At 45.2% G+C, this 25,171-nt stretch overlaps 1 protein-coding gene across 1 annotated transcript in view; it reads right to left on the bottom strand.

Moving 5' to 3' along the window:
- Window positions 1-11,658: 11,658 nt before the first annotated feature.
- Window positions 11,659-25,171, bottom strand: part of LOC116815980 (caspase recruitment domain-containing protein 8-like) — a 37,554-nt gene continuing 24,041 nt past the window's right edge. Inside the window, exons 6-16 of the mRNA XM_075068430.1 lie at window positions 22,632-22,676; window positions 22,494-22,537; window positions 22,344-22,393; window positions 21,043-21,263; window positions 20,705-20,955; window positions 19,200-19,331; window positions 18,679-18,817; window positions 17,318-17,371; window positions 15,683-15,763; window positions 13,528-13,800; window positions 11,659-12,870 (exon numbers count right to left, since the gene is read on the bottom strand). Of these exons, the coding sequence (XP_074924531.1) occupies window positions 12,860-12,870; window positions 13,528-13,800; window positions 15,683-15,763; window positions 17,318-17,371; window positions 18,679-18,817; window positions 19,200-19,331; window positions 20,705-20,955; window positions 21,043-21,263; window positions 22,344-22,393; window positions 22,494-22,537; window positions 22,632-22,676 (1,301 nt within the window). The 3' untranslated portion in view covers window positions 11,659-12,859. The remainder of the gene's footprint in view (window positions 12,871-13,527; window positions 13,801-15,682; window positions 15,764-17,317; window positions 17,372-18,678; window positions 18,818-19,199; window positions 19,332-20,704; window positions 20,956-21,042; window positions 21,264-22,343; window positions 22,394-22,493; window positions 22,538-22,631; window positions 22,677-25,171) is intronic.

Here is a 25,171-nt window from a genome sequence, read left to right as displayed (position 1 = left end):
AAAAAAGAGAGAGATATATCAACACGCTACTCGTCTAGGAATAATGGGACCGTCAATTAATGGGATTGGCTGGAAAGGGCCGTTGAACCAGATCTTAGGCTTTCCACTCTTGCACAGCCTCACAGACTGGACATAACTGGGCAACTTCCTTGCCCATCTCCTCCAGAAGGATCTTCCAATCTCTGTTTCTGCACCACCATGGCCACCGGGAATGATCATGCTATTAAATATCCCAGTACTTAGTTAACCACCCAACCGTATGTGCGCTGCCATCTTACTGGTGTCCACAGAAAGAATTTCCTTGATAAGAATCCTTGTCTATAACAAACCGGGACGGTTAAAGAGCTGGAGGCATGGTTGAGCTCCATGCCTCCACCAAGGCTTCATGAAGGGTGTCACGCTCTTCCTGCTCTCTGGAAAACTGTCTCTTTGAGGCGGGGTACCAGTCTTCCCAGACTTGACTGGGCTTAGGTCCTCTGGAAATGATAGTTATGGGGTTGTTCTGTTGCCTGTGAATCCTCTTCTCGTGGTGCCCGGGGATTTCAGCTCTGGCTGAGCCGTCTTCGTTATGGTGCTCCTGTTGCTCTGCCATATCAGCTCAGGCCTCTCGGCTGGGGTGAAGATGTGGTGCAATTGCTGGTGTGGTGCTTGGTGCTGTTTCAGTTCCAGCGTGGAGACTGAGGGTGCGTGTGTTCAGCCGTTGGCATGGACACGGGTCCCTACCTCTGCTGGTCTTGGTAACACAGACGGGTTCCCTGTGACGGCAGGAACAGGAATGGGAGGAAGCTTGACTGGTGGCTGCGTTAAGCCATTCTCTACTCTTGGCCCGCTTCACCTGGTGGCCAAGTCTCCCCATAGCAATGGGGAGGAATAGTATTGTCATAGACTGGCAAAAGCCACATTCCGACCAGCCTTGTGTAATGGATCAGCAGTTAGTGAGCAAGTCCACAGCTTGTGCACCTGAAGTAGGGTAAATGTAATTTGCCTTGGTGGAGTTTGGATCCACGAAGGATTGGTGATAGCTGACACTGTGCCCCCGTTGTCTCTTCACGGCGGTAACCTTCTTTCCGCCCACTCTAAATGTTCCCTTCGCTCCAAGGGGATTTGAGAGGTATCTGGGCCTGGGATCTTTGGTGTATGGTGGTGAATGACATGCACCCGGTGGGTTCTTGGGCAGTTGGCTTTTACATGTCCCAGTTCATACATTATAGCATCTTCCACTGACGGGTCACTGGGTGAGGAGATCGAGACTGAGTGAGTGTAAGGATAGGGTGTTGTGCTTTCCTTGTGTGTTAGGTGGGGTTTTGGTTCCTCTGTTTGTGGTTTATTGCGGTGTGGTCCCTGGGGTTTCATTCCCTTTACGTAGCTTGCTTGCTCGCATCTCCATCCATTTGGCTCAATTCCCCTGCCTCGTTGAATTTTTGGTTTCCATCTAGCAGTACAGTGTTATGTTCCTCAGGAAAACCATCACAGAACTGCTCCATTTCTGAGGGTCGGGTTCGTCATGGATTGACCTTGGTTCCTGGAAATCCAGCGTCATAATGCTTCCCAACGTAGTAGGCGTGTTGGAATGACCCATCTGGTTCCACTTGGGTTCTGAACCGCGACGGGCATGATCCGGGTTATCCCATTCTGTATCTGGCCTTGGTTGAACAGTTATAATCGTCATTTGGTCCTTGGCATTTCAGCGCACCTCTGCTAAGGGCCATGAGGTGTGACCTCAGCTCTAGCATGTACTGATCTTCAGGATGCTGATCCAGCAGGCCTTCAAAATTTCTAAGAAGCACTCAGTGTCATCACCTGCCTTGTAGTTGGAAATTTCTTGGCGGTTGAACAACAACTGGCGACGGGGGTTAGAATTGGCTGCGTTCTGATGCTTAGCCTGTTCTACCAGCAAGATGCTCCTTGTTCGAATTCCATTCTCCCTACTCTGCTGACCTGCGTTCTTTGAGCGAGATCTCGTATATTCCCGATTTCTTGCCCTATGTCTTCCCTGCCTTCTCAAGTTAGAGAAGCTCTGCTTCTAGTCGACCGCTGCTTTGCTCTCTGATGCAAGCACGCCTCGCGAGCGCCAGTGTGCACCAGTCGAGCGACGCGCTCGGCATCTAAGGCTCACTGAGTAGTCGTGTAGAAAAGGTAGGATGTGTCCCGTTGCGCATACAGCTTCAGTGTCAGTGACCATCTAGGGACATCCGCGTCGATGGATCAGCGCTCGTGTCTCGAGCGTATTGCCACCCGAAGCAAAATAGACACCAAATGAGATGAGACACTACGGAGAGCGTCGGCGCATACGCTTGAAGCTACGAACGTGGAAGATGAAATATCGACATTTAAACTACTTCTGAAATATCATTCTAGCATCATTGCTCGACTAGTGCAGTTGGTGCACGGATAATATCTGAGTAGAGAAAAATAATATATACTAATAGGAGAACGAAAGACCCCACATATAGTCAACCTGTGTGTGGTCTTCGCCGTGTACTAGCAGGTGATAAATCCTCACAATGAATTCGAGCCGCTATTAGAGCGAATACGAACTGCAAAGCAGGTCTCACCCTCTTCTCTCTTGCACTGAACTCCCCCTGACCTTCCTTGGTATATAGACAGCAATCCTGGTGCAACACACTGGGTAAGTGGACAAGCGCAGAGCGACAACAAGATGAGAGAGAGAGAAAATAGAAAAGTATAACAGTGCGCCATGGTAACCTCCACACCAGACTAATGATATTATAAATACAGTCAAAACCAGCATTCCCTGCGCCTCACGATAGAGACGAGAACCACAGATCTCCGCGAGGTTCGAGTCATTAAGAGAAAAGTAACATAGGAGAGTCAACAGGCGAGAGCACCCCTCTTGCTCTGCAACTGCTTGTAGATCTTTGACGAGATCCGACTACGCCTGATAAGACAACTTGCCAAACTCCAGCCTCAAGGGGAACAAATAACCCACTGTTTTTGCCAGGAAATTTGCTGGTTTGTCATGTGCCACCTGCTGTCTTAGCGACACTACGCGATATCCCAACATATGTGTATCTTTAGGGTCGCAAAACAATCTCGGCCTTGAATATATAGTCATATCCCTTGCGAAGCTTAAGATTACGCCGAGTCTGAGAAAGCTAAGATAATTCCGAGCTGAGTCTCCGTGTATGAAACTTGTTGATACAGAGATCTACAAGATAGCAATGACTTAAACCCCACTAGCCCCATAGCGCTTAACACTTCGTTGGGGGACCCACCTAGATGAATTACAGACTCCACTTGTCCACAGAATCCTATCAAGCATAAGGCAAACTAACCCCTACTCCTACATTTCCCTAGCTCCTTACTTGATACTTGCTCAAGAACCTCCCTATCCTACTGAGAATGATAGTGATGTACATATATATTCACACAACTCTATAGCGAAGCAGACACACATATAACGTGCTATAGAGACACTGTTGTGCGAGCGAAGCTGCTCTGCTGTTTGCAAGCTGGGCAACCGGCATATGCTTATCACAGGTTCCTCCTTCTTCTCCCCCATCTTGCCCTGAAAGAGACAGTAATCCTGGCACAGGAGATTCACCCTTGCCTTAACTAGGGAAAAGAAAAGTCCAACAAGTTTTAAAAAAGAAAGCTTTTATATAAAAAAAGAAAGAAAAAACACATAACTGGTCACTGCAATCAAGGAATGACATAAACAAGGCTATTGCTTAAAAGAAAATAGATAATCACTTATTCAAAAAGCTATCCAATTTAAACATTGCCAGCAACACATGTAAATACAAAAACTATCTTTCCTTTTTGTGACTCACAACTTGTGGACAGAAGGTAGAAAAAGCTTGGAGACAGCAAAAAAAGGGCTCTCCCGCATACCGAGAAGAAAACAAACAGGCCAGAAACAAAGAAAACAGCTAGCCCATGTTTAGCCTGCTGGCATTATACAGTACAACTGTCATAACTGACCCCTCATCATAATTCTTTATACTCTACTACTTGCATGGGCTTATTTGATTCCTTTGGCCTTGACCTCAGCTGTAAATTTTTAAAGCAGCACAGTGCTGTTGTATAATGCACGAACAGTGAAAGTGTCCAGGTTCAGTATTTGATGACTTTCATGACCTTCTGAATGGGAATAGAAGTATAATACTTTACCAATATATTTGTGCAGGAATTCAGAAGTAATGGCTTACTATAATCCACCATGATCCACTACATAATGTATTACTATCATTCACATTTAACGTAGACTTTTTTTTTCTAATTTTTGAAAGATGAGTCCTTAATATACTATCTGGGAGGAAGTAAAGAGCAGGAAGGGAAGTGGGTTATTTCCCTTTGTTGGAGGCTCAGGGCATCTGAGTCTTGGGGGTCCCCCAGGGAAAGGTTTGGGGGACCAGAGAGTTTATCAGGTACTCAGAATCCTGATTGGTGGCAGCGATATCAGATCTAAGCTGGTAATTAAGCTTAGAAGGGTTCATGCTAAGCACCCAGATTTTGGACGCTAAGGTCCAGATATGGGAAAGAGGCTTATGATATGAGGTCAAGGCCCTGAGCTCCGAGACATGTCGGGCTGACATGATTGCTACCAGGAATGCTACCTTCCATGAGAGGTGAGACCAGGAACACGTGGCCAAGGGCTCAAATGGAGGTCCCGTAAGACGGGACAACACTAGGTTTAGGTCCCATTGCGGAACAGGGGGCCTAGCATATGAGAATGACCGGTCCAGACCTCTCAGAAAGCGGGAAGTCATAGTGTGGGAAAAGACACATTGGCCCTGCACCAGCTGGTGGAAGGCCGATATGGCTGCCAAATGTACCTGACAGAAGTGGGAGCCAGCCCTTGGGTCCTAAGGGACAGGAGGTACTCAAGGACGAGCTGGAGCAGTGTGGACGATGGGGAGATGTCCCGCTCCCCTGCCCACCTAGAACCTGGACGACTTAGTCAGGTACGTCCTTTGTGTGGACAGCTTCCTGCTTTCCAGCAGGACCTGTCTGACTTCCTCTGAACATCTCCCCTCCTCCTCGTCTAGCCACTGAGCAACCACGCCGTCAGGTGGAGAGCTGCTAGGTTGGGATGGAGAAGGCAGCCCCGTCCTGGGAGAAGAGGTCTGGGCGAAGCGGTAACCTCCATGGGGGGGCCACTAGTAGGTGCAGGAGGGTCCCATACCAGTGTTGGTGGGCCCAGTCTGAGGCTATGAGGATGGCATGCATCCTGTCTGCTTTTATTTTCTGCAGGACCTTGCCGATGAGGGGAAAGGGCGGGAAGGTATAGAAAAGCTGGCCCAACCACTGCAGGAGGAAGGCATCCGAGATTGCCCCCCTCCCTATTCCTCCTCTGAAGCAGAACTGGCGACAACGCCGGTTCTGACGGGTTGCGAAGTGGTCGACGGAGAACTCTCCAGACTCGGAAGAACTGGAGAGCGACCTCTGAGTGGAGCAACTACTTATACTGATGGGAGAAAATCCTACTGAGGTGATCGGCTCGCACATTGTGGATGCCAGGCAGGTGAAAAGCCCAAAGGGAGATATCTTGAGCTATATAGAACTCCCATGGGCTCAGGGCTTCCAGGCAGAAGGCCGAGGAATGAGTCCCGCCTTGCCTTTGATCTAGTACATCACGACAGTGTTGTCCATGAGGACTCTGACCACCTTCCCGCGAAGATGCGTGCTGAAAACTACGCACACCAAGCGTATCGCCCTGAGCTCTCTGACATTTATGTGGGGGGACAAATCCAAGACAGACAATCTTCCCTGGGTTTGCATGTTCCCTATGTGGGCTCCCCAGCCCAAGTCCAATGCATCAGACACCAGGTCTAATGACGGGGACACTTCCCAGAAGGGGACCCCTCGCAGTATGTTGTTCGGGTGCGACCACCATTGTAGGGAGGCAACTACCGGGGACGGTACCATGAGGACTTGTCCAGCCCGTCCCGGGCCTGGGAGAACTGGGATGCTAGCCAGAGCTGGAGGGGCCTCATTTGGAGCCTGGCACGGTGCACCATGTACGTGCACGCCGCCATGTGCCCCAGGATCTGAAGGCACGCTCTTGCCGTTGTCACTGGGAAAGCTGTGACCAAGGCGATGAGACCTTTGAGGGTCTCGAACCTGCCAGAGGGAGAGAGGCTGTGGCCCTTAGGGAATCCAGCAGCGCCCCTATGAATTCTATGTGCTGCACTGGAACTAACGTTGATTTGTTTTCGTTTACCACTAGGCCAAGATCTGCACAGGTGGACAGGAGCAGTTTCACATGGGCCTGTACCTGGGACAAAGAGTTGCCCTTGAGAAGCCAATTATCCAACTATGGGAAGATCTGAACACATTCATTTGGTAAAGACGTTCGGTGCTGTGGACAGGCCAAACGGAAGGATCGTAAACTGGTAGTGGTCCAACCCCACCAGGAATCAGAGGAAGCGTCTGTGCCCATTGAATATATGGATGTGGAAAAAGACGTCCTGGATGTCCAGGGCCACATACCAATCTCCCGGGTCCAGAGTGGGAATAATAGAGGCTAGGGATCTCATGCGGAACTTTGAGTGGACCAGAAACCTGTTGAGGGCCTGCACGTCCAGGATAGGTCTGAGACCGCCCTTCGCCTTGGGGATCAGGAAATATCTAGAGTAGAAGCCTCTGCCCTGGAGTTCTACTGGTACTCTTTTGACCGCCCCCAGGTGCATCAGACGCGCCACCTCCTGCCCAAGGAGGTGGGCCTGCTCCGGGTCCCCCAGACCCAGGCGGGACAGGGGGTGGGAGGGTGGGGGTGAACTGAACTGCAACGTGTAGCCCTTTGAAACAGTGTTGAGGACTCACTGATTCAACGTTACCCCGGGACCACGCCACTCGGAAGGCAGACAATTGGTTGCAGAATACAAACCTTATTAATCGGGGGGCCTCATGAGCAACAGGCCTGGTGCCCCCCTGCAGATAGTCAAAACTGCCTCTTTCCCTGCTTCTTCCCCTTGGAGGGCCTGGGCTGCAGGACCGAGCGGGACTAACATTGAGACTGACGCCGCTGGTCTCTTGATCTCTTAGAAGGGGGCTCGTATCTGCTTTGCACAGGCAGAGCCGATGCTTGCGGCCTGGGCTTGTCCTCAGCCGGAGGGACACACAGGCCCAAGGTTTGCAGGGAGGTATGGGAATCCTTCATCCCGTACAGACAGACATTCGTCAGGTCGGCAAACAGCGCTTTCCCCTCAAAGGGCAGGTCCTGCATAAGGGACTGGGCCTCCACTGACAGCCCGGACAGGAGGAGCCACGACGCCCTGTGCATGGAAATCGCAGAAACCATCAATCGGGCTGCCGTATCTGCGGCGTCCGATGCCATGTGGAGGGTCACTTTCACCACCATCGCCCCTTCCTCTACCAGAGCTTTGAAGTCCTTTTTGTCCCACTCTGGGAGCAGAGGTTCAAACTTGGGGAGGGACCTCCATAAGTTAAAGTCATACTGGCTCAGCAGGGCCTGATGGTTGGCCACCCTGAGCTGGAAGCTTGCCGAAGCATAAACCTTCCTTCCAAATGCATCTAGTCTCCTGGCGTCCTTATCCTTGGTGGTGGGCGCGGGCTGCCTGTGTCATTCCCGGTGGTTTACAGATTCCACCATGAGTGAGTTGGGTGCCAGGTGGGAATAAAGGTACTGTAGTGGGCCGGCATGGCTCCCCTCCTCCCCAGAGAGGGTCGAGCCCCGCCGGAGGCCAGAGTGGGTGGAGCTACGGAGCTCTGAGCCTGCCCCTCAAAGGGTCAGGCGGCGACCCGGAACTATAAAAGCCGGCCCTCAGAGCTCAGTCAGGCCCCAACAGCCAGAGAGATCAGACGTACCTCAGGGAGCTCGAGACTGGGAGACTCCAGCGACCCAGGGGAGCTGCCTAGGCTGGCTCCCCCGCGCTTGTTACTGGGAGGAGCTGCCTGAGCTTCCCTGTGCTTGCTACCCAGAGGAGCTGCCAGAGCCTCCCCGCGCTCACTATCTGGAGGAGCTGCCGGAGCTTCCCCGCACTCGCTACCCGGAAGAGCTGACGGGGCTTCCCTGCCCCTGCTGCTACCCGGAGAAGCTGCCAGTGCTACCCTGGCCTGACTATCCCGAGGAATTCCTGGACCTACCACCACCCCGGTTGACTCCATAGACTCATAGTGTCAGAAGGACCACATATGATCATCAGCGTTGATCCTACCTCACAAGCAAGCCCCAGACCTACCATCCACTATTCTAACAACCCCTAACCAGGACTGAGTTATTGAAGTCCTCAAAATTGTGGTTTGAAGACCTCAAGCTGCAGAGGATCCACCAGCAAGTGACCCATGCCCCACGCTGCAGAGGTTGCGATGAGCCTATGCTCGTGGACCCTTCAGAGGCTGACGTTAGGACCCAGGTAGGTCCCAATGGGGAGTACGGAAGCAGCCCGGGGGCAGCCGACCCCAGTCAGGCTGCGGAGTTGCCGGAGCCTGTCAGTGTGTTGCGGTCAGGATCCCCACTGACCGACCAGCGGAGTGATAGCTGCTGTTAGGGCCCCAGGCTGGGATACAGTGGAGTGGGAGGGCCTGCGTCCCCCCTGCCACCCAACTCCTGGGTGGCAGACTCCCCCTCTCCCTGGCCGGAGGAGGCCAAAGCCTGAGCCTACTGACTCAGTGTTTGTTACCCACCCTGACCTAGGGCTGGGCCTTTAAACTGTTACTATTGCTCAGCCCTGACCAGGGGCCTGAGCCTACTGACTCAGTGTTTCTTACCCGCCCTGACCTAGGGCTGGACCTTAATCTCTTGCTAGTACTACTCAGTTCTGACCCAGGCCTAAGCTTACTGACTCTGATTGCTGTCCGCCTTGGCGTAGGGCCTGGCACCGCGCGGCTGGTACAGCAGCCCTGCCGGAGGGCCTGAGCCCCTTGCCAGCTGGACGGACAAGCACCACAAGGACTGCCAGGCTAGTTTCCCGGACCAACCGGAGTGGAGTGGGCCGGCGTGGCTCCCCTCCTCACCGGAGAGGGTCAAGCCCCAGCCACACCCGCTTACAGGTACTCATGGTCCTTAGCTGGCACAAAGTACTTCCTCTCCACCTTTTTGGAAATAAAGGCCAAGGAAGCAGGAGTCTGCCACAAGGTATTAGAGATGTTGGCCACTCCCTGGTGCAAGGGTAGGGCCACACGGCCCAGTGCCGAGGATGACGGCATGTTAAAAAGCGAGTCAGATGGACCTTCCATCTCCTCAGCTTGGAGTTGGAGGTTGGATGCCACTCTTTTCAGGAAGTCTTGGTGAACCTTGAAATCCTCCTGTGGAATAGCATGTGGAGGTGCCACTATGATGTCGTCTGGTACTGGGGAAAGGGCCAGCACAGAGCCAAGGGCCTCGGGTGGTAGTGGGGGGTCGAGTCCCAGGTCAGAGTCTGGGCGCAGAGCCACCGACCTGGGGTCTGCTGACCTGTCCCTCTGTCGGGAAAAGAAAGCCAACAGAGCCTGGGTCGCCCCAGCCACCGAGCAGGTTCTCATCTGGGCGGGCATCTGCAGCCACAGTGCCCATTGACACCACTGTCCCTGCCACGGTGACCCTTGCCACTGACCAAGTTGGGGGCTTTGTGGCAGCAGCTGTTCCGGCTGAGCCGCACGACCCTAGATGGGCAGCTCGGTGCCGATGCTGAGGTCACCGTCGAGCACATGGTCCCATAGGAGCAGCGAGAACGACGGTGCCTGCTATGGTGCCTTCCGCAGCTCCGGGACCTTGACGTTGAGGAGCGGTACCCTGTGGAAGTGCTGCTTTGGTACTCGCCCCAGCGTCTGGAGCTACAGCGATCTGGTGCCAGTGAATGGCGAGGGGAGCCCCGCATGCAACGTTCAGCCAAGCAGGAATTCGAACATGAGCGTCGACGTCGATGATGGCAGGACTGGCTGCCGTAGCTGCAACGCAAAGAGAAGCATCTAAGGCGCCTGTCCCAGTGCTTGCACCCGTCACTGTGCGACGTGGAGGGGCCTCGAGACTCCCATTCCAGCGGCGAGCCTGTTGGCCTGACAGGTGTGGACGGCTGAAACGAGCTGCAAGATCACCGCACCGAATGAGGCAGGGAGCGTGTCTCGGAGTGAGGGCTGTGTCGCTCCGGGATGTCTGATAAGAACCCAGCAGTGGCCTGCCGCGGGACTGGGGGCCTGGCGCTGGCGGCGCCCCAGGTACCAGTAAGCTCATGATATCTCCTGCAGCCTGCAGGGCCTCCAGAGTCGACGGCAACCTGACGGCAAGAGAGGCACAGGCGGATGGTACCTGGCTGATCCGCTCAACACGAGTCAGAGGCCTTGGGCCCAGGGCGGGATCGAGGGCTGCCCAGCGCGGGACCAGCCTCACCCTCTCTTTATCTCGGTGCCGCTGCGACGTGGATGTCTTCCCCTGCTTCTTGGAAGGGAAGCGGTACCAGCTAGTGGAGGGGACCTCGCTACGTACCAAGGACGCGGTGCCGGGTGCCACGTCCATTCGGTGTGCTGGACTTGGGGTCAGCGCCAATTCCATCAGGACAGCGTGAAGCCTGATGTCCCTCTCCTTCTTAATCTGCAGCTTGAATGACCTGCAGATCTTGCAGTGTTCACTCACATGAGTCTCTCCCAAGCAGTGGAGACACTAAGCATGCGGATCACTTCTTGGCATAGAACAGCGACAGAAGTCGCAGGACTTGAAGCCTGGGGCACGGGGCATGCCCCGAGTCCACTTTAACAACTGAAACTATTAACAAAACTAAACTAATGGTACCACTAAGGTCAACTACAAAGGCTGCTGCAAAGCTGCAGCAGAAGTTCCGACTACCTTCACTGGCGGCAAGGAACTTAGGGTGGGGGGAGTGCACAGCTCCCCTTATAGAGCGATTTAGAGGTGCCACTCCAGGGGTCGCAGCAGTGCTCCCCCAGTACAGGTACTGCAAAGGGAAAAACTTCCAACACTGGTGCACGTGGCGAGCATGCACACATACTGTGGAATACACATGAGCAATCACTCGAAGAAGAAATACCCCTCCTGCTCCAACCAGCCCACAGCTTCCCTGGCTCACTCACTCTCTACCTCCTCTATCCAAAGGAATTCTCGGGCTAGTGGAGAGCCCTCAGAGGTCCAGGGGAGGGTGACTACTGCCACGGACTTGTTGAACTCCATTCATGCATGACATGGTTAACTCTGTGGTTCCTGTCTAAGCATGGATATTGGGGACATAACTTCTATTGATCATGTCTATTCTATACGAATATTCAGTGCATCCTGACTAGACTTTCACTGCTGTGTCCTAGTATTCATTGGATTAGATATAAAACCTGGGCTGGTTCTACACTATTGGTGGTTTCAAAGTCCTGGTCTAGAATGTGGAGGGGATATTCCAGGACTTTACTGAAAGTTCTGCAGAAAGTGGAACAAGGCACAGAGTAAACTAACACACCTAACACAAAAAAAGGCTATGGGCAAGATCCAGAAGAACTCATAGTTAGTGGACATAGCACTACAGAGATACACATTTTCAGAAGGATGAGAACAGAATTTATAAGATCAGCATGAATACAAAGACCTCTAACAGAAGACTGTATATAAGCGCAAGTAGGATTTCATCTAACAGAAAACTGGTAGAGGGCTGCAAAGATGAATGCTGATTTAAGATCAGCATGTGATGTAATTTAAATTATATTTTATTTGTGGCATAAAATGTTAAAAACTCAAAATTCCAATGCAGATAGGTATTTCTCAGCTTTTATTCATATTTAAAAAGCACACATAACCAGTACACATTCAAAGGGAGACAATACAGAGACATCCACAGGAGCCCTTAAAACTAGACCACAATCTTGCCTGCAAGGAAGCAGTTCTGTATTATACATAACAGTATTTTAAAAGCTTAAAAACCTATAAATGTGTTTTCTGTTTGCTGAGTTATCTACTGGTCTTTTGCTTTCTGCAACCTTCAGTACATTCTCTATTTCTAGCCTACACACCTGTCATTTTAATGTTCAGTTTAAGTTAAAAACAGTAAAAAAAAATCCAACACTATAAATGCATTTAATTTTACACTGATTATAATACAACAAAAATCTGTACAACATACAAACTCATCTTATAAGAAATGTGTGAACAACTAGACATGAAGAGCCAACATGGCCCTGCCAGAGAAAAGTTAAAGCTCCCTTTAGTACATATTGGTGCTACATTGAAACTAATGTTTCACATCTGAATAAACATAAAACCAGCCTAACAAAAAGGCGGTATATACAAACACACACAATGATCATGTAATTGCATTACCACGAAGGGTTTATGTACCATTGACATGGCAACCCAGCCTGAGCCTCTCAATGTATGTACAGAGAAATGTTTTGTACCCAGTGAAATTGGTAGTATTATTTTATAGGTGATGATGAGAGGTACATTAATGAGCCCCTCAAGCCATTTCTAATCTCTGTGGAAATCACCCATGCAACTGGATAAAAATGCTTAACATTGTCAAATAGTTGGAAAGGGTGAGCTGTTTTCAAGGGTGGGTTAAGACAGCTCACATGAGTTGCTCAGCACCTAGCAGGAATGGTTCAAAGGAGACATGAAGTCAGTGGGAGATTCAAATTGCATTAAGATTGCTGCTTCAGTGACAACTATATTGTTAATATGACTGGTATCCAAACATTTGAATAATTACTCCTGAAAATGTTAAATTCATTTACATTGGCGCAAAATTCAATTCACATTCTTTCCCAAAATAATGTTTTGTCTAAACTTTTCCAAAGATTGTTTATGGCTTGTATCTTCATAACTGGTCTCCTGAGTTCCAAACTGTAGAGAGAGTCCACAATTAAATCACATTTAACAATATGAAAAGTTTAAACCATTATGCAGTTGAATGTCCCTGAGAGTTCTCCTTTTAGCTGTTTCTCCATGAACTCATGTCTGCTACAAAAACCCTGAGGAAATGAACACACATATGTATATATTAGTTGGCCTCTAGGTGCTACTGCAATAGAATTGTTAAATAGTAATAAATAACAAATGTACATAAAAATCTTATAACACTATACCGATAAAATTTTAAGCTAATTTTCCCCTTCAGAAAGACTTTCCCTGGATCAGTTTAGGCTCCAATTCTCCAAACTGCTTTGCACGTGCTTGACTTTACAAACATGAGTAGTCCCATTGAAATCAATGTGCATAAAGTTAAGTACATACAAAAGTGTCTGCACGATCAAGGCCGCAATAAGCTTGGGTAAAGGTGCACCTTCAATGTTACTAAAATATCTAGGAACAAAGGTATAGACATTTCTGCAATGAGCTCTGAAATAAAAATAAGATTTTGCTTGGGTTTATAACGGTGGCTGATTTTAACTGACATGGAGCTATACCAACTGTTCTAAGTATTAGTCACTCCAAAAGCAAGTATAAAATACTAGAATTATAAAGTAGAATGAAAAACAGTTGAATCAACATTAAGGGGGAAAACTTCATGTTTTATTTACACAATACAAATATATATTAGGGTGTATAGTAAATTCTCTGAAACTGAAACCAAAAGCATGTCTGAAACACAATCATATAATGAAGTATAAAGAAAAGTTGATGTGTACCTTCCAGTATTTGTATTATTTCATATGACACATGATCCTTGAGACTGTCATACAAATTTTGCGCAGTTCCATTACTTTTTTCACCTTTCCTCCACTTCTCCAACATCAGGAATTTATGAACATTAACCTCTTCTTCTTTTGCCTGAATCTGCTGAATATCTTTCATTTCTAACTTAAGACATTCAATGCCAATTTCTTTCCAATCTTTACCCATCTTCTTTGCAAGAGTCATCAGTTGCTGATCAGTTAACGTAGTTTTAGCTTTAGTTCCATCTAAAAAACACACGGGATACAAATCAGCTGCAACAAGGAGACATACGATGAACAGCGCCAGCTCCAGGGTTTTTGCCGCCCCAAGCAGCAAAAAAAAACAAAACTGCGATCGTGATCTGCAGCTCTACCACTGCCGCTTCAGTCTTCGGCAGCAACTCGGCGGCTGGTCCTTTGCTTCAAGAGGGAGTGAGGGACCCGCCACCGAATTGCCGCCGAAGACCTGGACGTCCCACCCCTTACCGTTGGCCGCCCCAAGCAGCTGCTTGCTGGGCTGGTGCCTGGAGCTGGCCCTGACGACGAAGGTGATCATATTAGTGAGCTGAAGCTGCATTTTCACTTCTTTTATTGATGCTGCTATAAAGCTGACTAATGAAAACTGTACTGACTTACTAGCTTACCGTACAGTATAGGAACTGACAAGACAAGCAAAGTAAGAGTTAGGAGCAATGAAAAGTCACCTGAAGAAGTGAAAAATGTCCTAGGATGCAAAAATATCTTGAATTTAGTTTTCATTCCCAGGACTTGAAAAGTTTTTCTGATCATAAACAGCTACTTGTCTAGTGGAAAAAATGCACAAGTCTGAAACATCTAGATATGCTGCTATACAGAATACTCAGATACTAATGTTGCATATGCATCTGAAAACTGCAAGCCAAGTTCCTTCAATCACCTGAAAAATGCAGGTATCTAGCATGTCTATCTAAAAGTGTGCTACTGCTTACAGAGAACGATGATTAGTATACCTTTGTAATAATTACATTAGTAAGAAGTCACAACCTGCATGGTTATATCTATCTAGTCAGAACATCAATGATCTAATCAGATTTCTATTTCAATGCATCATTTTATAAAAGAGTGTAAATAGTTTTTAAATTATTAAATAGCTCCCTCTAGTGGCTAAAAGCCAACACATAGCACTATAGAGAGAGGCTATTATTGACATGCAACTGAATCCTGATTCTTTCTGCATTTCTTGACTATCACCTTATTCAAACATTATCATTATTTTCTTTGTATGAGCTGACCATACAGAAATAGGTACTGAAAGCAAAAGATGTATCCCTTGCCTGGACAGAATCCAAACACTGTAAAGGTGGGGTTAAAAATGTAATGTAAAGTTCTGAGCTAAAACTTTATATATATGAAATTGAAAACAGAAACTGGATTCAAATGTACAATTTTGAATAGTGTCTACTGTAATATGATATTCCCCTGTATGACATTTTGGTAATTAACCCGATCGTGTCTGTAATTTCTCAGAGTAACCATTAGGAAAGCCAGCAAAGTTGAAATTTTAGCAATATGTTTAGAAGAAAAATAAAGCTAAGATTCTTAGAGGTATCTAGAATTATCCATGCAACCTCTTATCTGTTAGCATATCCAGTAGCAGCAGGTGCATCTGACATTGGAACCTATTGAATTAAGGCCCTGATTCAGCAAAGTACATAAGCGTGTGCTTGAGTCCCACTGAGTTCTCAGTGAGAGCTACTGGTCCTGAGCACTTCTGAAAAATCAGGCTACTACTTTCAGATGCCAGAAGAGGAGCTGAACTTTGTGAAGATCTGGTCCCAGTCATCGATGGAGAGTTCTTCTGGAAAAATAAATCCAGCACTATAGCAAAAATTCTTCAAAAGCAGCTCTTTTGTCTTGAGGTACGCAGTCACCTAATTTATAGCATCAATCTATGATCACACAAGAAAACATTTGTTCCTATAAATGAGGTATATTGATGCCTTTTGCACCCACAAATGTAGGATTCTGTCCCCATAAATTCTGTGGTCAGATTTGTGGAGGCCAATTTAACATTTAACCCTAAGAAATAAATAAATAGGATAAAATGAACTTTAAACAAATATTTTTGAATCGCACAAAAATTCTCTACCTGAAATATCTCTACCCTTTAGCCTTTTATTATAAAATTCTTCATCAGAAAGGCTGTTGCTTGATTTCCGTCTTCTATTACCTAAGGAGTAGATGACAACTAATTTTACTTTTTTGTATCATATATTTTTCCCCTGTGCTTAATCAGCATGTAGTGAAGCAGAGTGGCCTCTCTCCAGTGCAGAGGAGGTTAACTTCCCTCGGGAGGCGCAGCTAAGGTTGCCAATTTTGGTTGGACATATTCCTGGAGATTTCATCACATGACATAATCTTTAATTCGCTAGACCTAGTTAACCCTGTCCTAGCCTCCCCAGGAAGTGCAGGGGCAGGGCAGAAAGTATAAGAGTAGGGCCCTGCAGCTCAGTTCAGCTGGACCAGAGAAAGAGGCAGACAGCTCTCTCAGAGAGCTGATCCCTCAGTGAGGTTCAGAAGCAGTCACGGCGAAGACCAGCAACCTACTGCCCCAGAAGACGGAAGACACTGGGAAGAAACTGGAGCAAAGGCCACCCTACTGCAAGCCTGCAAGCCAGAACTGGGCTGCAATGGAGTGACACCCACAGAAACTGGTAGGAAGTTGCCCAGCGAAACCAGACACTGGTCTAGTTGGGCTGCTGGGATGCAAAGCAGCAACCGCCAACTTCCCTGCTGATCCCCTGGTGGGACTGCCTTCCACTGCTAGGGTCCTAGGCTGGGACCCAGTAGATCAGGGTGGGCATGGGCCCCCTTTCCCCACCCCATACTCGAGAGCTGACTGGGCACAAAACTTAGGCCTGAGCCAGTGACTGTTGCTCAGCACACATCCCAAAGGGACCTGAGCCCACAGACTGTTTGGTGGGTGCTTGCCCCAACCAGGAGGCTGAGGGCTATAGACTGTTTGCTTACTTCACCCTGCCCAGAGGGGCTGGAGCCTCAGAGACTGTTTAATAGTTGCTTGCTCCAGGAGGCTGCAAGCCACAGATTGTTTCACTGATCAACCCCCACACTCCGACTGGGGTTGTCAACTTTGTAATATTTAAAAAACGGACACTCCAGCAGGAGGGCCAGAACTGCCCCGCCTATTCCCCCTGAAACCCCGCCCGAGGCCCCGCACCCCTATCACTCACTACTTTTTCCCTCTCCCCCACATTCCCCTCTGCCCAGGTCAAGAGGGACTCGCCTGCGGAGCCAGGACTGGGAACTGCAGCCACACAGTGTAGGTATGAGGCAGCCCCAGGTAATGACCTGGCACCTCCTTGCCTTGCCTTCCCTTCCCACAGTAACCAGACTTTGGGTGTCTAGTCAATACATTTGACCAGACACTGTTAGGTTCCTTTTCTACTAAACTTTCTGGTTGAAAACTGGACACCTGGCAACCCTAACTCTGCAGGTCCAGAGTCACAGACTGTTGTTGGCACCCTGACCGGGGACCCCTGCTGATGGGCAGTGTGCCGGGCCCCCCAGTAGAGATGGGAAGTGCTAAATGGGTAGTTACATGGCTGCAAGTCATGCCGCCCTGCCAAACATCTGGCCAACCTACTGACTCTCCAACGCTGCCGAAGGGGTGCCCTAACCCCGAGAGGGAGGAACCTTACACAGCACAACTGAGTTGTAAAGAATATAAATCATGTAGTACCCACTTTTCTTGTACATAACTTACTGATTGTGTTTCTTTTCCGCTCATTCTTGATCTGGTCATGTAGTATCCAGTCACCTGTTAAAACATAAATGTTTTCTGGAATAAATGAAAGGCATTACAATAATTCTCACTGCTAATCCACAAATACAATAATTCTCACATAGAAAAAATTATTAGTCTCTTCCACTGCTCAGCAAAGACTTTAACAGTACTGTAATGAAATCAGTTTGCTATGATTTTGTTACTTTTATCAAATATTTGACAGCATGTATAATATGATGTATTATCTTTAATAATTAGAACTCAACCACCCTTGCCAAAATAAATTAAAACAGTCTATTCTGCAATGTGAAATTCTTTCAATTTTTATTGTTTGGTCAATTGATAAACAACCTGATCCAAACCCTTGGAAGTTGAGATTTAACCTTTGGCTAATTCTGACCATCTTCTAATGGGTTCTCAATCATTATTGTAAATAAGCACAGTTCTACTGTAATGTTATGTTATTCTAAATCAGCATAACATGATATTTACATAACATTCATGAACTAAATCTTTTTTGAAACGCAGTTCCCATATATCCTAATATCTATTCCTCTCTATATTTATTTCATTACCAAGATTCATTCACATCCCTACAGACTTTCATAATGAATAGCAACTTGTTAGAAAATCAATCTACCTGGGTAAAACAGGGAAGAAACATTTTGGAAAATGACAAAGTACAATATTATTGTCATTATTGTTATATCACTAGATCTAAAGTCATAAAACTCTGTATTGTATAAATATTTATTTTACACTGATTGTTGGGCATCTTTCAGTCCTGGTTATCTAAAAATTTGGGTAATATTAGCTATACAAATAAACAAACAAATAAATATTTTGCAGGGTAATGTTCCACCATGTACCATAAACTAAAACAGAGCAATCAATGCTCTACGTCTAGTGTTTTAGGTAAATTCATATTTATACGATGCTCATGTAAATATATATTCAGGCCTTTGCTCTTTTTCAAATGTATATTATACATATATTATTAACCAAATTGAAATTATATTTTGTCACTCTCGTTTCTGAGATTGCAATGATGTTATGCTCTCATAACTGCACTTCTACTGCAGCACATGTGTAAACCCACAAAATAAAAGTTATAAAATGTTGAGATATTTTATATTATACATAATATTTAAATTAATATGAATTACATTTTCCAATATTCCCTGCCTCTGTCCTAGCCACAAGGATCACAGCTGTCTTTTCCTGGTGTTTTGGCACTTTCAGTTCCAGATCTGGTGACTTCAGTGGAAGCAGAATTTGACCCAAACCACGAGTTTTCAGCAGAAACAAACTATAGCTGTCAAACACAAAAAAATACTCACATTCTCTTAGTTTTGCTTTCCAGACAATTTCTTCAGACTCAAGTTCAATCAAAGATAATGTAAACTCCATAGGTTGCTCCAAGTAAACTTCAAAATAACTTTTTAATTTTAAGAGAGAGCCATCAACAAATTCCATTTCCTAAAAAATGTAAATCAGTTTTTTAAAAAAGCTGAAACATTTACTATAAGCATTACAATAGCTTGAACATAAAAAGGCAGCTTTTGGAAAAGCTGTGGCATAGATCTGGAATGTAACTCTGGCCCCAATGAAGCCAACAGGAAGTTTGCCAGTGATTTCAGGTTCAGGTGGCCCGGATTAATCCCTATGGTCTTAGAGTTTCTAAGGGCATAGCTTTCCTGTAATGATAACAAACAAATATGCTGGAATTCATTTATACTGATATATGCCCTGAATTTATGAGACGTATAAATGACAAAATCTGTATTTTTCACAAAATGTTTTCAGCTGAGCTGTGATATGCACATTGACAGCCCAATTATGTATTATGTATAGAACATACCTCAGGAGTTATTTCAGCTTCTGATTCACTAATTAATCTGTATCTCTTTCCATCTTGTAGTTTTTTACAAACTGGGGGCTTGTCAATTTTGATGAATTTCTTATCAGAATATTTTACTGCATTTGAGATATCCTAAAATTTAAAAATACATTTTACTTGATACTCATCCTGATGTACAAATTAAAGAATTTCATAAACAATTATGTGCTTCTAAACTTCCTTGTGGTTTTCTCTATCCCCAGTTTTATTAATGGATGGCAATGCTTTTCCTTGGAAAGTAAATGGTCAAATCAAACATTTACAGATCATGGAATATATTCTCACTCACAGCTGGATAAGTTTATGTGCCCAAGGCACCCAGATCCCTCCCCAATCAGATATTGATGGAGCCTTCACCCTATGCAGATGAGTAAGCCACTGCATTCGGATGATATTGCATTATGCAAATAATGAACGTGATTGTCTATAGGGCTTTTTTTAAAGTGCTACTTACAACTTCATTTCTGCTCATTACTAATATCCCTTTTTACCGCATTCGAGCCTTTCCACACATCAAGCCTTATAAAAAGCAATATACAAATTTACAAAAGCATTCATTAGCAAGGAACCACCAGAGAAACATTCTTCTACTTTCTCTAGTTTCATTGAATTCTATCCTCTGAGATGCTGAGCACTTTCTACTTCCATTGAGAAAACTTCTTGCCAACATGTTGACTTCTTATTTAACCTCCTCTAGGATTATATGGTAAAATATTGAATAAAAGCAAAGAGCAGACCTATTGTCAACCCCTTGCAAACAGCATTATAATGCTGACTGTTGATCAGAGTGAGTCCTGCCAAGTGTCTATCCTTCAGCAACTTTCAAATATCATTCTCTCACTATTATGTTACATGGGGCAGTTCAAAGGTCAATTCTGTCGCAAACAATGAGTATGAATGACAGAGGCCTGGTCTATACTAGGGAGCGGAGTCAATGTAAGATACGCAACTTCAGCTACGTGAATAGCATAGCTGCAGTATCTTATTTTGACTTACCTCCTGTCCTCACGGCACGGAATTGACGGCCACGGCTCCCCCTGTCGACTCTGCTACCGCCGCTCACTCTGGTGGAGTTCCAGAGTCAACTGGAGCGCATTCGGGGATCGATATATCGCGTCTAGATGAGACGCGATATATCGATCCCCGATAAACCGATCGCTACTCACCAATTCGGCTGAGTATGTCTACACTACCCAAGTATGAGCTAGTCTGGGAGTTGAACCTGATCCTGCAAGCCCTTAATGCATGGAATTCCCAATGACTCCTAGACCTCTGTATGTGAGACACTCTATTGGAAGATCAGACTCTTTATGTCTACAACAACATGGGCATATTATAAATTTGATGTACATCAGATCTGAGGCCTAAACTACATGACAATGTCAACATTTTAATGATCAACATTCAGGCATATTTATATTGAATCTGAGTACTTTCCACTGGTAAGTTAAAAAAACAGACCTTACCTTTATAAACGAATCATTGTTTGTTGCTACATACACACGAAATGATAAGGAAGGGTGATTATTGACAACTTTGTATAAAATTACAGCCCCATTGTAATGTACTGGCTCTTGTGTTTGAATAACCGGTCCTACTGGAGAGAGAGAACTCACATGCCATTTGACATGCGTCACTGAATGATCAACAGAAGGCTCAATTGCTGGACCAGTACTTTTAATATGTAAAACTTTGAATGTCACGTCAGATTCGTGATCTGCAAAGAGATACCAAAATATTAACATTTCTTACAATGAATAGCAATAGATAGCTATATTTGTTAAACTCAATGTACGGAACTTACCATTTAGGCTGAGGGAATGTGGGAATTGAATGGAAGTAAGAACAGAGGCTGAGTCACAACTGACATCAAATATAGGGCCACCGACTATCCATGGTTTTTTAACATAATCAGCATATTTGCTCCAAGACAACACAGAATATTTGATTACAGCAGCCTTGGTTACATCGAAAATCAAGCCTGTAACAGTACATTGATAAATTCCCTCTGCCTCCAGCTCCAACCTGTATTGAACAAATGTGACAAATCCAGTTTCAATTTCATTACATATTACATATCTCGTAATGTGATTTGTTTAAATGTGGTTCATATGAGATAATTTATTTTTAAAAAATGACTCTTTCCTTTGGAGGTTTTCTCCCCACCAAGAACAGAATCCTATTAACAAACAAAAAAGCATGGAAAATAGCACACAAAATCTTTTTATTTAATTTTTTTTTAAAGATTAATCCTAGGTTGGTTGGTTGGTTTTTTTAGCATGTCAGCTAAATAAACGCAGAAATGGAGGAAGTCCAAACCAGTTCAGAGCTTGATACACAGGTAAAGTGGACAGCTGCTACTTGCACTAGGGGCTCAAATCAACTCCTATTGACTTCAATAGATGTTAGACCAGACCTTAGCTGAAGTTCCTGAGGGTATGTCTTCACAGCTGCTTGGAGTGTGATTCCCCATGCAGGCAGACAGACACATACAGAAGTGTGGACAGGGTGGCACAGACAGCTAGCTCAAGCTGCCACTCTTGCCACGACAGCCACACTATTTTTAGCACGCTAGCTCAAGCAGACCTAGCACATCTGTCTGCCCATGCTGGGAATCACCCTCCTAGCTGCTACATAGATATACCCTGAGTGATATTCAGAACTAATTCCAAGTAATGCACATTATAGTAATCCAGTCCAGAGGTGAGAAATGCATGAGTAACTGTGGCAAGGCAAACATTCAAATGGAAAATACACACCATTTAGCCAAGTTCAGGTGAAAAAAGGGAATTACAGAACAAGACACCTTACAGAAGCCTCAGCATAGCAAAGCACTTAAGCACATGCTTAACTTTAATTATTTCAATGGGACTGCTCACATACTTCAAGTTAAGCTTTGCTGGATTTGGCCCAGAAGCTAGTGCTGATGAGAGTAATGAACTGTTTATTTTTAATGGATTTTGAGGCATCTTCACTTACAACTATGAACATGTTACTGAGCAGGACACATAAAATAAATTAATCTCTTATGTAATGCAGCTGAAGAGAGAAGCATTTTGAGCTGGACAATGTAAACATCCACCAATCACATTAAACAATACCTACCGAAATTGTCCTCTGGAAAGTTTTCTGGGGGTTACTTGCTCTTTCTGGTTCTGAAAGTATAAATGAATAAATTTGGTGAAGCACAAATTTTGCAGTATTACAATTTGCAAAATATTAACACAAATTCTAGTGTGAATTTTAAAAACGTACATGTTCACTCTTGATATGTTCACAACGAAATTGGCTATTAACCTCTAAATGAAAAAACAGAGGAAAAAAATCAACTCTTGAAAATGAAAAATTATTAAAAATAGTCAGATGAACAATTTCAACAAGATCCATTCATACCTGATTCAACAGGTGGCAGCAATTCATTCTTTTCCAATTCTTCATCTAAAAAAATATTACTCTTATAAAATACACATTTCGTACACAATTATGTATAGTGAACTATACTCAAGCTGAAACGGGCCCTATTCAAAGCTTTTGCATAAAATAAAGCTGAGGATGACTTTTTTTAATACCCTTCTATTGGCTCTAAACATTCTAACCTCCCTTTGATTCTAGTTTTTTCCACTGCTTAATCCAGTGATATTTTGCAGAAATACACAAATCCGTCAGCCCTCTAGGCAAATTTCTGCTCCCAGGTGCACTGGCACAACTCCACTGACATCAACTGCCTAACCAAAAGAAATTAAGCTACTATTTCCTTCCCTCATCAGCAACCTCATCTCCTTTATTTTAATTCAGATCACAGAAACAGATCCACGAGATTCATAAAGTCTGATTTAAATGTAAATAATAATAAAAACTCTTTCATCAATACTGTATTTCTGTCTTAACTGCCCAAGGCATATGGTCACCTATGTTTAAGTGTTGTCTTTCTGTTGAATCTTGTGGTTCAACCACTAGTTGTTGGCATAGATGCAGGAATCACTGGGTTACATATATGGCCTGTGTCATGCAAGAGGAGAGATTAGATGATCACAATGGTCCCTTATGGCCTTCATATCTAAGAATGTATGAAATAATGGGCAAATTTCAAGGTCCTATGAAAGTAAGCTCAAAGACTATCATAATGTGTATGCACAAGAGGGCATGGGCCACCTTAATTCTAACATCTCCTAACTTTTCAGTGTTTGCCTTTACAAACTTAATATTCTTTTCACATAGGTTTTTGTGTGTGTAATATTTTAAGTTTTTAAAAAAAGAAATTGGAATCAACATGTGGAATCACACTGAGCCCTACGTGTTTGTCAGTAGGATAGGAACCTTTAGATCTACAGCATAGACCCTTGCCATTGAGTTAACAGAGTAACAGATAGCATGATTATACTATGTTATTTTGAAAAATAACATATGCAAAATTTTGAAGAATTTTCAAATAGTGTGTGCAGAATTTTTAATTTTTTGTGCAGAATTTTTTATTTTTTGGTGCAGAATTCCCACAGGAACAGCAGATGGAATCTTCAGAGAATTTAACTGCCAAATTCTATAAAATCTCTACTGAGCATGTGTGAAGTTAGATTTTTAAAGGCTTGTAACTTGGCCAAAGTGAGACACTCTTTTACATAGATGACAAAAAGTAGATTCCCCCATGCCAAATTTCAAGTCCCAGCTTCAAATCATAGATGCACCAGTGTAGTGGTTCTCAAATTTAATTTTTGTGGACCACCTGAAAATTGCTTGAGGGTCTCAGCGGACCACTTAATGATCTTTCCAAACGTTGTTTGTACCATTAGCTAACTATTGTAAAGCGCTTTGGATAAAAGAGCTATATTAAAAAAAACCTTCCAGGCACCTAATTAGAGGTTCTCAAACTCTGATCCGTGGATCACCAGTGGTCCGCGAGCTCCTTTCAGATGGTCTGCAGATAGTTCCCTCTAAGGTGTGCATTTGGGTAGCCACACATGAGAGAATGAAGGGCCACCCACCTAATTAGTGGAGACACCAGCATAGTTCCACTAATTAGGTGCCTGGACCCTGCAGAAGATGCACATGTAAGGTGAGGTGGTGGCCTTGGGGGGAATATAGGGTAGGTGGGAGGGGGCAGTGGGGTGAGAAGAGGGGGTGGGGGGAATTTGGGATGTGCAGGGCTGTGGCAGCCAGAGAAAGAGGTGACTTTTCCCAGCTCCTGGGCTGCGGCTGCTGGGTAGAGACCCCACTCCTTCCCAGCCCCAGCTCAGGGGCTGCTGCGGTGGGGAGGAGAGGGAGAGACCCCCACTCCTTCCCAGCCCCAGGTCAGGGGCTGCCGGAGCGGGGGAAAGAAAGCACATCCATCACATTAGAAAGGTAAGACTACTGATATTAAAATATGAGTTGTATTCTTCTATTTGAAGAACAAAAAATGTTAATTATTATTAAGGGTTTTTTTTATATAGTGCTTTTATCCAAAGCTCTTTACAATAGTTACCTAACAGTACAAACAATTTTTGGAAAGATCATTAAGTGGTCTGCCGAGATCCTCAGTAATTTTAAAGTGGTCTACAAAAACGAAAGTTTGGGAATCACTGCATTAGAGCTTCTCAATGAAATGGTTGTAAGAATTTTTCTAATTAAATATGGGGAAAACAATGTATTTTTCCCTAATATTGTTTTTGGAAAGGCTAGACCATCTTTGCTGAAACTTTGCAAAAAGCTTCAAATTGAGGCAGACATTCAGCATGGAACATATCTGTCTGAACCATTAAAGTCTGGCAATGTTATAAGCAACTGAAAACATTTTAATGGGAAGTGTCAGACTACCTTAACTACAGGTGGCACTACCAGCTCTACCTACAATATGCACCACTGATCTGATTCTGCAGCCTTTTATCATGGTGAGTCGTGTATACTCACATTAGTAGTGCCATTAAGATAACTTGCCAGCAGAAAGGGTTGCAGAATCA

Source organism: Chelonoidis abingdonii, chromosome 8 (assembly GCF_003597395.2).
Source record: "Chelonoidis abingdonii isolate Lonesome George chromosome 8, CheloAbing_2.0, whole genome shotgun sequence".
NCBI classification, from domain to species: domain Eukaryota; kingdom Metazoa; phylum Chordata; order Testudines; family Testudinidae; genus Chelonoidis; species Chelonoidis abingdonii.
This window is presented reverse-complemented; position numbering and strand designations above follow the sequence as displayed.